At 39.5% G+C, this 17351-nt stretch overlaps 1 protein-coding gene across 3 annotated transcripts in view; it reads right to left on the reverse strand.

Annotated features, from left to right (window-relative positions):
- The window catches only part of zbbx (zinc finger, B-box domain containing), a 56373-nt gene extending 39345 nt beyond the window's left edge, over positions 1-17028 (reverse strand). For all 3 annotated transcript variants that reach the window (XM_034867507.1, XM_034867503.1, XM_034867506.1), the window contains exons 1-6: positions 16845-17028; positions 15333-15466; positions 14661-14774; positions 4760-4862; positions 4026-4077; positions 3020-3132 (exon numbers count right to left, since the gene is read on the reverse strand). In XM_034867507.1, coding sequence (XP_034723398.1) covers positions 3020-3132; positions 4026-4077; positions 4760-4862; positions 14661-14774; positions 15333-15397 — 447 coding nt within the window. In that variant the 5' untranslated portion in view covers positions 15398-15466; positions 16845-17028. The remainder of the gene's footprint in view (positions 1-3019; positions 3133-4025; positions 4078-4759; positions 4863-14660; positions 14775-15332; positions 15467-16844) is intronic.
- Between the last annotated feature and the right edge of the window lie 323 nt (positions 17029-17351).

Here is a 17351-nt window from a genome sequence, read left to right on the forward strand (position 1 = left end):
TGTGTGTGTGTGTGTGTGTGTGTGTGTGTGTGTGTGTGTGTGTGTGTGTGTGTGTGTGCATGCGTGCGTGCCTGCCTGCCTCCCTGCCTGCTTGCGTGTGTGCATGTGTGTGTGCGTGAATGCATCTTAAGGGAGGTCATTATCATTTCTATCTGTGAGAATTCGGTCTTATTAGTGGGGAAAAGTCCTTGCATCAGCAAGTTGGGGAGATAGGCCTAGACCGGGTGGACGGAGCACACAGGCGAGGCCATGAGGAGACAGTGAATGAGGGGGAGGGAGCATGTCCAAGGGGGAGAGGGAGGAAGAAAAAGACCAAGGCTTCTTAAAAATCCTAAACAACAAACAGTAAAAATGTGTTTTTCACATTCCTTCATTTAACCATGCAGGTTTATCTTTGTTATAGCTCACAGTTTCATCATCAATACCATGTCAAATTCAGAAAGTTTAGTTAGGAAGCTCTTTAAAAGGAACAGTACAAAATTCTTCAGTGTGATTTCTTTCTGGATCTAAGGCCTTAGAACGTTCCTTCTTAGTCCCTTTCTTGGTTCTTCTTCACCTATTTAATCATTGCTTACTGTAATAGATAACTGAGAAAAAAACAAGACAATAAAATAAACAAAACAATTCAATAGCAGATTCACCAGTTAATTGTGCTCTTTTATCTCATCTTCTCCCCCTTTATTATGTATTAATTATGCATTCATGCATTGTGTTTATGGTTTTTCACACTTTACTTTTTTGTCACACAAACTGTGTTTGTGTGTGTGTGTGTGCGTGCATGAGTGTGTGTGTGTGTGTGCGTGATTGTGTGTCTGTGTGAGTGTGCGTTCACATGCAAGCCTACAGCTGCAGCATTGCCCTTTAATGGCCCCATAAAACAGGGCCTCATTTCCACTCTCAGGCCTGAGGATAAGTTACAGCCACTCCCCAGGGACTAGGCATCTCTATCAGGCTGCAAGCGGCATAGCACTGCGCTCTCCTGTGCTACACAGAAGGAAATGAGGTCCTTTTTCGCCTGGATGACTCTGGAATACAGCACAAGGCTAGGCATGCAGTGTTTTTATGTGCGCACATGTAATTTTGGTAAAATGCCAGTATATGTGAGTCAAACTGTAGTTTAGAATAAGCCCAGAAGTGTATATGATTGTGTGTTTCCGGGTGCGTGTGTGCGCATTTGTGTGCTCAAGTGCAGTTCCAGACAGAATGGCAGGGACAGAGTCGTAACGCTTTCCATTATTGCCATCATTATAGTGCCCAAGGGCTATCTCAAACGTGTGTGTGTGTGTGTGTGTGTGTGTGTGTGTGTGTGTGTGTGTGTGTGTGTGTGTGTGTGTGTGTGTGTGTGCGTGAATTGTGTGTGTTTGTCCTATGTGCTTGCCCAGACTACTATAAGCATTGCCATTAAACCCATCACTATGGGGCACTGGGGGCACTGGGCCCTTCATTGAACAATTCAGCGCCATCATCATCAAATGTACTATCAGGCAAATTCCCGCATTACATTTTAACGCAATGTGTGTCGTACAATAATAACTTATTCTACAACAAAAATGGCTTAAAAATGGTGGCTGTCAGTTAAATCAGTTCAACCCCTCCCTCTCCTTTATTCCCTCTATTGATCTCTGTCCCTTCCTCATCGCGCTCATTCTCTCTATCACTGTCTCTCAGAAGCATCAGTTATTCAATCCTCAACTTTGCTGGCTTCGCGGTTAAGATATAGAAGCCAAATTACACAAGCCGCAGAAGATCTTGAAGGCGGAGATGTGGGAGTGACTGGTCATCTAGCATGTATTTGTCAGCTCAGTTTGCCACAGCCCATTATACACACACATGCATGCATACACCAACACACATACAGTGTGGCTTTTCATTTCTCTATCCCTCTCTCTCCCTCTTGTTCACACAAACAGTTGCAGGACACAGTCCCTCCTCCTGAGCAAGAGTGGAGAAGAGCAAGAGCGAGAAAGAATAAACAACAGTGCCCTCAGAGGTCTAGAGTATCGATGAATGGATCCAGCTAAACTGTTAATCGTGCAAACACAAATACACAGAATGACCAACAGCTAGGACAACAGAGGCACAGCGAGAAAGAGAGAGAACGAAGAAGAGAAAAAGACACAAAGATTATGGAGGGAGTTGAGAGAACAAGAAAGAAACAGGCTGGCATATGGCAGAGGGAAAAGGTAGAAGAAGAGAGAAGAGAGGAGAAAATGTGTTAAAGTGTGAGATAGAAAGAGAGAAAGAAAAAAGAAAGAAAGAGACCCTGGATAACAGAGGGAGATAAGAGTTGATCCAGGAAAAAGAGAGAAGGGAGACAGTGAGAAAAAGAGAAAAGGGAGGGAGAGAGACCGAAAATTGGAGGTTCAGAATTTTTGCTATGCTTGTAGGTCAAGGTATTTGACTCCTTGAGCCATAAAACTCTGTGTATATTCACTCAATATTCTCATTAGATGTATAAAGCTTTATGAGGCTGTTTTATAAATCTCAAACATTGTGTAATGTGGAGCATGTGCACAAGCCTTATTTCAACACACACAGTTATCCAAAATGGATGTAGAAACGCTCTTAAACATCCGTCATATAGATAGTTGTTCCTGCTCCACCAGTGAAATTGGCAAACAAGGTACGAAAACTACAAACTATGTTTCCGTACGCAACATACCCACCACACATTCTTCTTTTATGAATACCACTTTATGTGTGGGAAATGGCATATGAATTTGCTTTGTGCATATGCATCATTTGTACATCTGGCCCCTGGTATTTTCAAGTGTGTGTAAATGTGTGTGTGTATCAATCAGTGAAAGATATCAATTTACAAATTAACCTAAAAAAAGCATGCCTTCAGATGAATGGTGTTTGACTTTTTGACAGTTAAAAAGCTTGCCAGGTTAATGTTTGATTAGTGTTACTGAGCTTTATATCAAGAGAGGAAATTCTTTTACTGCCAAACACAGGAGTTACAAACATTTCAGCCATATCGTGTATTCTGTGTAAGTCTGTTAATGTGTGTGCTTACTAGTCCTGCAGTCTTGACTTCACATTGTCCACAGTATGTTCCCTTCAGCCTGTTTTTTCTTGTTGTCCAAAGATTACTTTCGGGTGGAGGTGGAGGCGGTGGCTGAGGTGGGGCTGAACAGAGCAAGTATACTGTTGTTATTACTTGGAAAGGGGATTTCCTTTGATATTATTGAAATTTAAAGTGATAAAGCCGACGGTCTTCAGAGATCCCGTGATTCTGCGGATCTTGGCAGACTTCCACTATGCTAGGAGCTCCGTGCACTGCTGTCACGGATGGAAGCCAAACACTGTTCATCTAAACACACTGCTACGACACAGAGCTTGTTGGCAACATATCTGTTTTAATGACATCTATGCAAATGAATTATTGCCTAGTCCAACAATAAAGTGTTTGTCAAAAATACAGTACTTACAGGAAAATGGCACAAGAATTAGAAGTGCTTGTAGTTTGTGTACAAAAAACATAAAACATCTACATGCTTATCTTCAGCCACTGCTGTGAAATGTAGTATATAGTAAATAACAACTAAATGCAAAGAATATCACCTAAAGTATTACAATTACAACTGACTGTATACTCCAAAACTGTTCTTTATAAAGTTGCATTTACTGTTGCTGTATACATTTACGCATCAGCACATTTAAACACTCTGATTCAAGGTGCAATTTTGTGCCTCAGGCATGTCCCACACATTAATAATTCTGCCAACATTGGCTACTGGTTACAGAGATCAAACTTTAACAAGAGAACTCCACCGTCTGGCCCCTGTGATGCCAAGTATCCACCTTACTGAAGTAACCGTGAGCAAGACACTAAACCTCTACCAGTTCCCAGGGAGCTGCTCTGTAACTCCTCTTGAATGCAAACCTCAATGTTAAAAGTAGAAAGTATTTCAGTACAGTGTAGTGTATCAAAGGACCCACGGTTTTTGAGAATACGTCTGTGTATAGTCTACCTGGGTAACCCACAGCTGAAGCCAAGGTTGTGGCTGTCAACAACTCACCTGACAGTGGCTCATCCTTCAGCACTCGGATTTTCACCTTTCCTGCTGACAGCTGTTGAGGAGACAGGGAGTATCACATCAGGGGCAACAGTTTGTGTGAGCTCTCTGTTTAAATAGGTGTACGTATGTTTGTTTGTTTGTATGTATGTGAACTACTCTCTGGTCATCCTATATCATTTACACATTTACATAACTGCATACGCAAAGAAATAAAAAAGAATTCTACAATGCTTGTCCTTTCTTACTCTCAGGCAGTGTAAAATTTAGAACATGAGTTACTTTCTAGGGTTAAATCCAAGGCAACGTGCTTTGCTCTCTCTCTGAGATGTACAGTAGGGCACAAACTTCTCAAACAAAGGTCCAAAGAGCAATCCCAAGTCTGCTATGCACAGTGTACTAAAGGAGTGGTCAAACACTTTTTGTATTTTTATTGGATGCAGGCACGTGATGTGTCCAAAGCATTTCATAAGAATAGGAATTAGGAGACATCTATGACATTGCAGGTAACCCTCAAGGTCATAACCAACAAGAAAAAGTATCTCAGAGTTTAAGGAATCAGGCTTGAGAACAAGAGATGTATGTTTTTTCCAGTCTTGATTAGAATGTGAACAAATGTGTAAGTGAACTTACTAAATTGAATAATCATCTTACATCACTTACATTTATGAATGCACTAGTTACAACCAAATTGCCATCTACACATCTCCAGATGTCTAGTTAGAAATCTCTGGTACCTTTTGGAATCGGTTCTCCTTGTTCTTCTTGGCGCCGTTTGTGAGAGCAATGCTGTTTAAAGAACCACACTGTCCAGACTTCCATCTAAACCCTCCAGAATGCCTAAACAGACAGAAGGACAAAGGGACAGAGATATTTTTTTTGTTTGCAATTGTAAACCAACAATCTTGAAATACAATTTCACATCCCTTCAATCCCTTTGAATTTGACACACACCTACCAATTGATAGCAGCATCAATAGCTTTCACATTTCAGAAACAGAGATTACATCTGTTTCTGTCCTTGATTTGTTTTATTTAAGCCTCTTTTTTCATGAAGACATACGTTCCATATCCATGAAATGTAACAGTCACTCTGATACGGATTCTACATAAGAAGATCTGGGTATGGGAGCTGAAAACATAACGATCATTCACTAACAACAAAATGCAACACAGGCACAGAGCAAAATCATTCTAAACCTGTATTAGACTTGTAAGATTATAGAATAAAACTGGAATGCGAACATCTTGCCATACCTGTATGTAATAGACTGAAAGTAAAGCAGGATAGATGTAGCAAAACTCAGGATTAATGCATTTTAATCCATTGAAGTACCCAAGTAGACTGAAGCATTTTGTTAAGAGTGTCAGACTTTAAGTGGAGGAGAAGGCACTGATGTCAAGAAAAAGAATACTTCAGCATAAAAAAGGTGTAACAGTATAATGCAGCTAAATCCTAAATCCCTCACACTAAATCCGTGAAAAATAAATACAATTAGAAATTCACTTTGTTCCATTAAACAGAAAAGAGTGTATAATTTATCATAACATGGTCCTTGTTAAGATGAATTAGAACAGTAAGGATAAACACTTTGCCACACGCCTAAGAATTTGGCTTTGCAGATATAAATTATGCACATACAGTACACAAAGTCATGTGGGTCTACACTTTCACATTCAATGATTCTACACTATCTAACACCAAAACGATGTTTTCAATCTTGTTGCAGACAATAGAGGTACAATAGTTTGAACCTCACACATAAAAACTGAAAATTAATGGTTACAGAAAGTACTCAAACATGAACAGAAAGGTATAGATGCAAATGCTAATACAAGAACATGAATGCAAATGTGCACATGCATGCATGCACATACACACACATACTCATGCAGGACACCCCTGTCAGGTGCAGAAAGTGAAGAAATTGAGAAAGATCCTCATTTAGACATGAGTTATTCATGCTCATGTTGTTGAATTATTTATGCTATTTATGCTATTGTGATGTCTGGCTGTCTTTGAAAGAAGTTTATTTTGGATTGAGTTGGCAGGATCCCAAGGCACAGGAAGTCAGACTCTATTTGTGTGTGTGTGTGTGTGTCTCTGTGTGTGTGTTGTGTGTGTGTGTGTGTATGTGATGTCAAGAGTTGCCAACACCGTTGATGCCATCGCTGTGCTGACACTGAGGCTGGGCGTCAGGTAATCACCCTTGCGCCATCACCTTGGCAACTGGACTGTCGCTAGGGGAGACAGTTGAGGAACACCCCTGTTGGTGCAGGATGACAGGGTGTCCCCTCAGGAGAGGCAACCTGGAGAGATAAGTGTGTGTCTGTTTGTGTAGTTCTGTGGACTTTGCATTAGCAAAGATCTCATTATCTAATCCACACAGACACACACTCAGTTACACCCACACAAATACGAGTAAACACACATAATAATGGATTAAAGTTGTTTTTTGAAACATACAGATACTGACACATTTGCTACAATAAATTATTCTCTCTTAAAAACACATAAATATACACACGCACACAGACATAAAAACACATACACGCGCGCGCACACGCGCACACACACACACACACACACACACATACACACACTTCCATTGCCGTGCACCTTCCATTCTATAGTAGATGGATTGCAGACGACAACCTGTGAGCCACAACTTGCATACAACTTGCATGCGATACCAAATGCCACTTTGTCAAAGAACAGTGAGGAGAACAGTTTCACATTAGCTTAGTGCAAGCTCATATTTCTAAATGATTAAGTTAGATTGCAACGACAGGAGAAGAAACAGCAACCAATTCAAGGCAAACACCACCTGTCGTACCTTGACACACTCATGTCTAACACACAGCTATTCCCTTTGACGCATCCCACACAAAGAGAGAATGGACAACATCAGTGTGTGTGTGTGTATTTGCACACGCAAAATAACAAAAATAACCAAAAGTAATCAAAATTTCTCTCAATTCCCTCCCCCCAAGTGTTCTCACACCAGAGGACCGGACAAAAACAGGAGAGAAACTTACCAAAGACAAGATAGATTCAGACAAAGAACCACACCAATCTTAACACAATTTAGTCCAGCATGGTCACAGGCTCGACGCATGTATGTATGAACACATACAGACAAAAACCGGTGCTAGGACGAGCCAAACGAAACCAATAAATGACTTCACATACGGACCGAAAAAGAAATGGAAAAAGCAAGGCTCGCAAAAGAGTAAAAAAGCGAGCAAAAAAAGCAAATAGAAAGAAAAGCACTGTAAAGAGACAGCAGAGCAGACAGTAAAAAAGGGGATCTCAACACTTAATCATAGGGAAAAAGCAAGTGTCTGTAAGCTGTGTTGGCCTAAAGACAAGGCTACATTAAATCTGTGATTCGGGTAGGCCAAAGCAGTGAATGATCTACTGTGTTTGCCCCAAGCCCCCGGTCTGGCTTTATTATCGTCTGTGTACTCTTCACAAACTGATTATACCGCACCTCCTCTCAGCAAACTGAATTTGTTCGCCAATTCTTTGTGTGTGTGTGTGTGTGTGTGTGTGTGTGTGTGTGTGTGTGTGTGTGTGTGTGTGTGTGTGTGTGTGTGTGTGTGTGTGTGTGTGTGTGTGTGCGTAGCCAACTCTAAGACAAAGACGAACTATTCATCTGGTCTGGGAGCTCTGCGATCTAAGAGACAAGCAGAGAACGAAAAACTGAGTTGTGCATAACACAGACACACAGTACACAGCACAGCCTGAGCATAAATCCCAGCTTGAAGATCCACAGTAAAGGCTTGTCAAAGACACACTCGCATGTTCTGGGAGGAAAAGACAAGGAAATGAGGAAACTCTGAGAAAATCCAGGTAAGCTTCACATCATACATCAAAACACATGATTAACCGCCGAACACCTCCACCTTGCCGGTTTTCTCCCATGTCAGTCAGAGAAGAACTGATGAGAAACTGTTGCAACTTTTTCATTAGAGGCGTAAAGATTAATTGATTCAAACTGTTCAGCTGGCTTTCACTTCTATGGGAGTGCTACATCACTACACACAGCCTTCAGATAAAAGGGAGGAGGGAACTGCCGCTGCATTAATGTGAGATTCAATTGTGAAAGCCAGACGGGACATGTATCTGTTTTATTTTAGTACCTGATAATGTAATTAACTCCATGACTGCTCCTCTTCAATCCCAGTTGATGTGTTTTGAGCTTCATCACATCTACTACAAACTTTTAGTCTACCGTCCATCGTGTTCTGCACACTGTGTTGACTGTATCGTCACGTTGACCAACAGACAGCAAACACACAACACAAACTGGGTTTGGAAAAAGTGAAGAAACTAAAACTAAAAGTGAAGAAACTTAAAAGGCAGTATAGTTAAATATAAAGGTAGCACAAATATTCTTATGAACCCATCTCAACTGAGAGAAAGGACTTGCTGTAATTTTCTGCTTCCTCTCTTCATCTGCTCGCAACAGCAGCACTAGAAATGAAAAAGGAGTTAAAATGTTCGACCATGCTCGCCTTGAGAAGCTCTGCTTGAGCTCTGCACACTCAAGAATGATCAGAAACACCGATGCACATCAGCAAATCATTATTAATCAGCAATGGTCTATCAAAAGAAAAGTTACATAATGTTCTATTATCAACAGGAAAATAAAAATTTGAAAAACTAAATTATTATGAATATGATGTTCTCACTTTTGTCAGTCACCAGTTACCTCTCAGCCGCATCATATCCTGAGTACACCTATTTAGTTCATCTATTTACACATTGTAGTGTAAATACATTGTAGTGTAGTGTAGGCAGCTGAGACTTACTCCTATACATATATAAATTCTCTCTCTCTCTCTCTTTTTACCTCAAGCTGGCTCACACACATATCTAAAATATTTCCCAAGCTAGTAATATTTCAGACCTAAAGCTTAAGCAGGATTCCTACAGAGTGGTGGAGTTGAATGTGTTTTTACTGATTAAGGAACACAAGACACAAGTGTTCAAACAAACACACACACACACACACACATACACAGACACGCACACACAAATGCAAGTGCCCAGTATTTAAGGAGCAAAAGTATCAAAAACACACACAGGCAGCCACGCACGCGCAAACCTTGCTGTATCTTGGGGCTGGTGGAGCGTTAAATATTGCAGTATTTCAGTGGGACAGGAAACACTGTGTTTATGTGCTTATCGTTTGTGCAGCCTAGACAGATGGCCCTCTACCCATACTGATGTATGGCTTCTTAATTGGAGCACGCACGCACATGCATGCACACGCACGCACGCACGCACGCACGCACACACACACACACACACCTAATCTCCTTAAAACAATAAACATTAACCTACAGTTATAATCCACAATATTAATGTCCTTGTTTGTGATGACGTATGAATTTAAACCTATAGAAATAGATCATGTGGAAACTCATCATTCCTCAGCTTTAAATCATTGATATTGTAATTAGCAGTGCTGCCTGTAAATATGTTTGTCTGCAAACATGTTTGTGTGTGTGTGTGTGTGTGTGTAACCTTTTCCTGGATGTTATTGTTTAAAGGAGTCTGTGTGTAATATACATACTCTACTTCTCCTTAAAGCAGTGTATGAGTTATGTGCTCATATATTGTGTTTTACACCTCTATTACGCTGTTCTCCATAACTTCACACTGGATAACACATCTATGAGGTATTGAAATGAGGTAAACCGGGAATGGAGAATGAAACAATCACATTAATAACCAGTGTTTGTTTGTATTCAGCAAATTAATTTGTTGCTTACACAGGCTGGGATGCCCCTCAATCTGAATTTGTTAGATAATAGTCAAAGCGGAAGGCCAGGTACATAGTCTGTAAAGTAATGTGGAGATAGAAAATCCAATCCATTTAAAAGTAATGTGAAGATGTGCATGTATTTTAATGGCCTTAGACACAGACATTCACACATGTATGTATGTATGTATGTGTGTCTTACTGTGTGTATGCTGTCCCATTAAATGTAAAAATGCCATAAACCCTTATATCCAATCTTAACCAAAATCTGATGATGCCATCTTTCAGTGTGACAGCCTTTTAATATAATTCATTCACACTTGATGCCCATTACAGCCAATATACTGACTAAGATATAGCTACAACCACTTTATAGACAGAGTGTGTATAAGTAAAAACACTCCGACTGTTTATCATCACAACAAAAAAAAACAGACAAATCATAATTTTGTTTGTCATGATGACACCTATCATTTGCAATTTGACAAGAACTCAGAAATATAGTGGAATGTGTAGAGACTGTAGAAAAGTTTGCTTATGATAAGGTTGCACAGTGACTCTCTACTCAATTTCATAGACCTGGCCTTTACAGGAAGAAAATACATCTACCGCAAAGAAAACAGGAAGACAAGAAAACATCACACTGTGGTCCTAGGCAAGACTAGCCTTGACTTGTGTGAATATGGACAAGGTCTCTGTTATCTATGAAAAACAAAAGTCAGACATTATCATGAGAGATGAATGGTTGGAATTGATTTGGGAGAAAATCAATACAAAAGGCCAATCCAAGTATCCCAGAATGCATTTGGTATCAAATGGTGGCAATGGCGGAGCTAGGCTCACAGCAGTTGTAATTTTCAATTTTGGACTGTTATTATGTCCTTTTACTTAAATTTGGAGAATAAAATTTAGGTGAAAGAGTTACCATTTGGCCTTCATATATGTGCAGGGCGGCTGCTTGTGATCTGATAGCTAACGAACAGTTTCATTGGAATATCATATAGTTCCTCTGTTTATAAAGTGTGATTTTAAAACGCCTTTGGAACGGCGCACTACTTAACTAGAATTTTTAAAGACACTGAAAATTACTTCTCTCCTTAATCACTTAATGTGATCACTGTAATTGTCGCCTTTATCCTGGCCTAAGCCTCACAAAATGTTATAATATATCTTATATATTTAGAGAAATAAAAGCATGGCAACACTGCACCTATGAGCCCGTGAATTCCTTGCAATTACTCTAAAGAGTTGCAACAGTTAATGTATGGTATATTGTAAACAAATGAAAGCCTTATTTCATTTTTGTGCATTTTTTTTATTATATTTCTTATTTTCTGTGATACTGCTTATGGCAGGACATTTTGACAGAAACTGTCTTTTTGTTCAACATTTTTAAATCCAGTGTTTTTTATACTTGATTGATTCATTTTGCACCCTCTGGACACCTTCGTGGCAAAAATGTACAAGTCCAAAAAACTGATATTAAATCGTTGTATATCAATATTGTTTTCTACTTCTTTTCATAAATCACTTAAGCAACTTCGGACTTGCTCAAAACTACCAAACATTCAATAATTTTCTGGATTTTAACCCTTTAAATGCCACTTTAATTCTTTGAAGTAATTTTTTATGAAAAACCCAACAGAACATTAATTATTTTCCATCATATAAATTGTAGTGGAATGGGGCTTTGCTGGTGATAAGAGTCTTGGATATGTCAAAGATTATCAACAAAACTCATTTGACTGCATTGGTATTTTTTACGTAGTGCCAGATCTCCCCTCTTGACACCTTTGTGGACATAAATGCCTCATTGACTTCCATTAAAACCCCATGCTTTTATCTCACTGCCTGTAAATTATAAAAACCATAAATTCTGTGATGTCAGCATTTCATTTTGAAGAAAAGTGGTGATATTTTACATTTTTACTGTATTCTACCAGATTCAACCATTGTCCCTTTGTAGGAAAGAGCTAATCATTTTAGGGGTGAAAAAAACGCATCTTTTGAAAGATGCATTTCATGTGTTTTTGAAGCGGTACTTAAAAAAACATGTTCTCCATCTTTTGTTGTAAACAAAAAAAACTATTAGTGTGTTTATGTACCTGACTGCTTTCACATCCAAAGATAAAAATGCAGCTGAGAAGGAGAAAGACCTGGAACAAAGAGAAAGAGTAAAAATGAAGAGGAATTTTAGTGCAAGAGAGGCTTTAGAAACGGTCAGCCTTTATCTGCCAGCGAACTGCAGGACTCATCTGAAGATGACACAAGTTTGGAGGGGGAGTCTGACACAAAATGGTCACTGCAGTCCACCAATTCTATAATAACCCTTCCTCTGAAAGTGGAGAGGACACTGAAGATCCTGTCCATCCTAACAGTGAGTGGACGGTGAAGAATAGGCAAGTCTGGATCCCATCCATCTAATACTCAGGCGCAGCGTTACATTCAACTTGTCCAGGAACTTCTGAGGAAGAAAGTTGCCCTGGTAGGGACCATCAGGGCTAACAAGCCCGAGCTCCCCCCCAAACGGAAGCAGGGACTTGCTGGTTTGCTGCTGGAAATGAAGTAGACTAAACACACACACATTGCTCCACAATATAACTAGTAAAATGTCAGCCTACAAAGGGAAAAAAGGTTGAATCTAAATGGAATACAGTAAAAATGTCAAATATCACCAGTTTTAATGTAAGTCAATGAGGCATTTATGTCTACGAAGGTGTTCAGAGGGAGTGTCTGGCACTACATAACAAACGCTAATGACATCAAATCCTTTTTGTTGATAATCTTTGAAAAAAAATAATTAAAGTTCTGTTTTGTTCCTATATATTAATCACTTCAAATAATTAAACTGGCATTTAAAGGGTTAAAATCATGAAAATAATTGACCTTTTGGTAGTTTTGAGCAAGTAAGAAGTTGGTTGAGAGATGTATGAAAAAATATTAATAATAATAATAACAACAAATATTGTGGGGCAATATTATTTGGGGAAATACTTTATAGCTTTATTTCAAAGCTTAGATCCCTATGTATTTAACTGCATTATTTCACTGTTCCAGTGAAGCTAGAATATGACTAAAGTTGCATACAAGGTGACCAAGTTTCGGTAGGACTCCACTGACCTTTAGAATAGTCCACTATGTGAGCCTACTTCTTATTAGTGCCTTTTTCAATTTTCTGACTGTTCCTTTTTTCATTCCATGGCAACCTTTTCTTGACCTTTATAGGTAGAGAAGTCCTCAACCTCCCCCTCTTAGTCATTTAATTCCCTCTTCCATCTATCTCTATTACTCAGTGTCTCTCTCTACTTTGTTTGTTGCTTGAGCTTTTACAGCGAGTGTTATCTTCTTCGCACCTTCCACCTCCCTCACTGACTGACTACTGTCTCTCCATTAGTCAGCTGCTCTTTTCCCTGTGTTTAGCTATGACAGTCTAGACTTGATGTTTTTCAGCGTTTATACGTTAAGCCTCTTATCTCCCAAATCGCTCTGTTCACCCTTCAGTCCCTCTTCCTTGTATCGACTATTGTTACAGCCAAAATTAAATAGCTCGTTTTTTGCCATTGTGTGTGGCTGTTACATGTGGTAACAACACTTCAGTCAGGTTCATTGGGTTAGACCTGCCATTTTGTTTCTTATTTTGTTATGGCTAACAATGGAGAAAGCAGCTTTGTGATGGCAAAGAAATAAATAGAACAATAATTATTTTAGTTTTGAAAAAAGATACTGTTAACAGGAAAGCATTAGAATCAGTTGAACATATTTCACAATTGTGAGCTTAGTTACACATCTCTGTCATAACCATCATTTACTGTTTTTAATACATATTTTTTAAACAGAATATAAAGTGACCCAATGTAACTTTTTAATATTACTGAAACTGTGTAACTTTTCATCTGATAATCATAAATGACCTTTTACAGCAAACAAGACTAAGAGTATAAACAACGCTATTTTTATATAGTTTTTTATTAATGCCTCAGACCTGGTCCGATTTTTACTGCAAAGTCACAAAATGATTTACAGCAGGTAGACAGAGCTAAAGTAACACAATCGGCCGGGTCGCAGATTTTGGCGTAACACAGGAAAAGTCTGTGTTAGTGAGTATGCAGGTAAAAGATTGAAGAGATTTAGAATGTGGTTGTACGTCAGTAGCCAACATTAAATTACGCCCCCCTTCCATTTAGCACGGACGTTTTATTTCTTTTAGTCTGTGTTTTTCTTCTGTCCTACTATTTTCTTTTCCCTTATCCCCCTGTGCCTGTCTAAAGCGTCTTTGGGTTTCATGAAAAGTTCTTTATAAATCAAAGTTGTTATGAGGTTGGTTGCTGCAACAATCTCTTAATGTTTTGCCTCATAACACAGTGACAGGGATACCCGGTTTAGCTCACAATGCATCCAAAGTAGGCTAAGTTACCGTATGCAACCCTTACAATGATGCATCTGTAACGTATTATCTCACTGTGAATGAAAGATTTTCTGTCTGAGCAAATCATTCATCACAACTATCTGACCTCCGGGTACTTCTTACAACATAAAATCCCACATGTGTGGAACAGCATCAAACTTATAACACAGATATTCCACAGAATGGAGCACAGACAACATTGGCAGTAAAATTTTCTGGGCAGAAACTTGATTCAGGAATAAGAATCTCTCTCTTTGTGTTTTCTGTAACCACTGCTGCAGCCCATCTTGCACAGTCACTATCCTGTGACTGTTTAAGTCACATTATCTCCTTCTTCTGTGTTCTACTGTTTTACTTCAATTCTCCCTCCCGTTACCACTTCAGTCTTCCCATCTCTCCTCCTCATCACCTCAACCTCCTCTACCCATTGTTCTAGTGCACTGAAACACTGATACTCACCCTCTTTCCTCCTTCTCTTTACTCATGCTCTCTTTTAGCTGTTGCAGTTTGTCCTCCATCTCTTTGCTCTCCTGGGCCAGAGTCACCGTCTCCAAGTGCAGTTCTTGCAGGTTCCTATGGCGCCACACATAAGCACGCACACACACACACACACACGCACGCAGACACGCACACACGCACGCATGCACGCACAAACAAACCCCCCCCACACACACACACACACACACAAATGTGCAATCAACAATGAATCAAAGCAAATGACCTACTCCGACCGATTGGACAGCCAGGCTTTCATCAAAATGTTGAATTCATCTACTGCACTAGCAGATCCCTGTTGCCATGACTGATCAACACTTTGATCAATTAGTCACTGGATTAGGGTAACACCAAGCCAGACATCAATTTAATCAATTACCTGTTGGCAAATGAGAAACTATGTAGGAGATTGGACTCATTTTGCATTGGGCATTATGAAGAAAACAAATACACTGCACCGAAAACGATCAGAATCCAGGTCGCAAGGTTTATCTTGCCTGAAACGGCATTTTGTGAAATAGTCATTCTGTGGGAAGAATTTTAATGGAAAAGATGGAAATAGTATAGCAGCCATGTAACCCTAATGGGCTTCTACCAAATGCCTTACATCACATCACTGATCTTATCTCATCTTACCTGGCATTGAGCTTGATGGATTTGGCCTTGTTGTTAGGAAGCACCACAAAGTCATTTAAATTCATGTCTCTTCTTTCTGATGTCTCAGGTATTCCTCCTGCGTCTTCCACTGTGCTTTTTACAAATAGTCTCTTCTGCAATAAAAACCAACAGTAATGGCATAAAACTGGCTATCATGCCGGGCCCAGGCTAAATCACACACTGCCATAAATGAATACTGCTGCAATGAAATGAACAAAATCACAGGCACAAATTTGCTCAAATGTACAAGAGGCAGTTAAAACGAGCAATCTTGTGTGTTTAAAATTGTATCTGGCAGACTTATATGCTTGACAAATGGTTGGCAACTCTGTTAGGCAGTAAAAAGCAATTAAGGAAATTAGCCAGTAAGGCAGATATAATATATTGTTATACAGTAATAGGAAGGCAGCCACACCTGCAAGCAACTGAGCTGATTGCAAAGGGAAATTAGGTGGAGTCAGCTCCACCAACTGCAAGTTTTGCTCAAGTTGGGTAACCTCTTAACAAAGACTTTGACATTTCACCTGCTAGTACCCTGTGTGAAACCCTTGCCGACCAGACTGTTAAGTAGTGTAGTAGAGCTGAAATCTGAACCTTAATGAACCCAGCAGCTCGCATGACAGCTACAGACCTTTTTTTAGAAAGGGTGTTTTTGTCATAGCGGAAAAAGTACACGTGTAAGTAATAATATTAACAATGGCTCAGTCACATTTAAGTGTCACTTGAAGTTATACCAGTGATACACAAAATCATGGCAAAAGTAAAGGATGCAGCCTTGATTTATTTGATTATTTACACCTGTGCTTTTCCTGCTATAGTGAAATTGTCTGCCATGAAAATGGTCTATTGTAGACATTCAGGTGACAGACACAGTGGGGCATGTTGGGACAGAAGCTGTTAGTTCTTTTTGACAGCAGCAGGTTTCACAGCTACAGCGTTAACACAGTGAGTGACTTCAAGTGAGGGAACCCCTTGGCAACCACAACGGACATTCTTAGTTTGTTGAGAACAATGGCTGAGAATTCATTGTGTTCCTTCTCTTGGTGTAAACCAAAAATAGTTTGCTTAATTTAGCAGGAAATAATACAGTTTAAATTTCTAGACCATTATACCTAATTTTATTATTTGCCCATGAGAAATGACCGTAACGGGAAAACATGGACTGTGTATGGCTTAATTTAATAAATGTGTAGCTAGCTAATGTTAAGTGTAAACAGTAACTTTAGAGCTAGCTAGCTTAACGCTAGCCAACACGTTGACGCAAACGACGTTTTATTAACAGGGAGGAGTCAGTGTAAATATGCACTTGACTGAAGCTAGTTAATGGTGGTGAATCACCTAAACTGTTTCAGCAACTGTATAACGTTAGAAAGGTCACAATAATTTAATTTCAAACAAGTAGCTGCGCGTGTTAACGTTACACGCGAAGCTAACTGGGATTACGTCGGTACGTTAATTTGACACACTGCTAAGAATACAAGCTAAACTTACCTTACGTTCTCCGTGGTTTACCACCTTGTGATAGCACAATTTTTTCACTTTTCAATTCACTTTATAGTCATGAAATTAGAACTAACATGACAACAATTCACGATTTGTAATTCATGCACTCCGGTCTCTGTGATCACTGATCAAGGGTGTTTGTGTTGGGCTTTTCGTTACTATGGCAACCAAATTCTTTCTCGCGATAGCCCGGTGGCTGGTTGGGCTTGTATGGTATGGGTTTGCTGGAGATCGTTTTGTTTGTTGTTGTGACCTTTTCTCTGCCTGAATTTGTCGATTAATCTCCAACTTTTTAAATAATCAGTTTAGTATGCCTTTGTTTGTTCAGGGAATAAACATCGGATTCAAAGACATCAACACCCCTATTGCCTCAGTAATCGTGGGCAGCGGGAATTCCTTCTAATTAAAATCCTGACAGCATCAAGATAAATATTATAGCTCTGATTAGAGCTTTGAACCCTCGTTTTTCCAACAGACTTTCATGATGACAAGCAT

Source organism: Etheostoma cragini, chromosome 3, assembly GCF_013103735.1.
Source record: "Etheostoma cragini isolate CJK2018 chromosome 3, CSU_Ecrag_1.0, whole genome shotgun sequence".
In the NCBI taxonomy this organism is placed as follows: Eukaryota; Metazoa; Chordata; class Actinopteri; order Perciformes; family Percidae; genus Etheostoma; species Etheostoma cragini.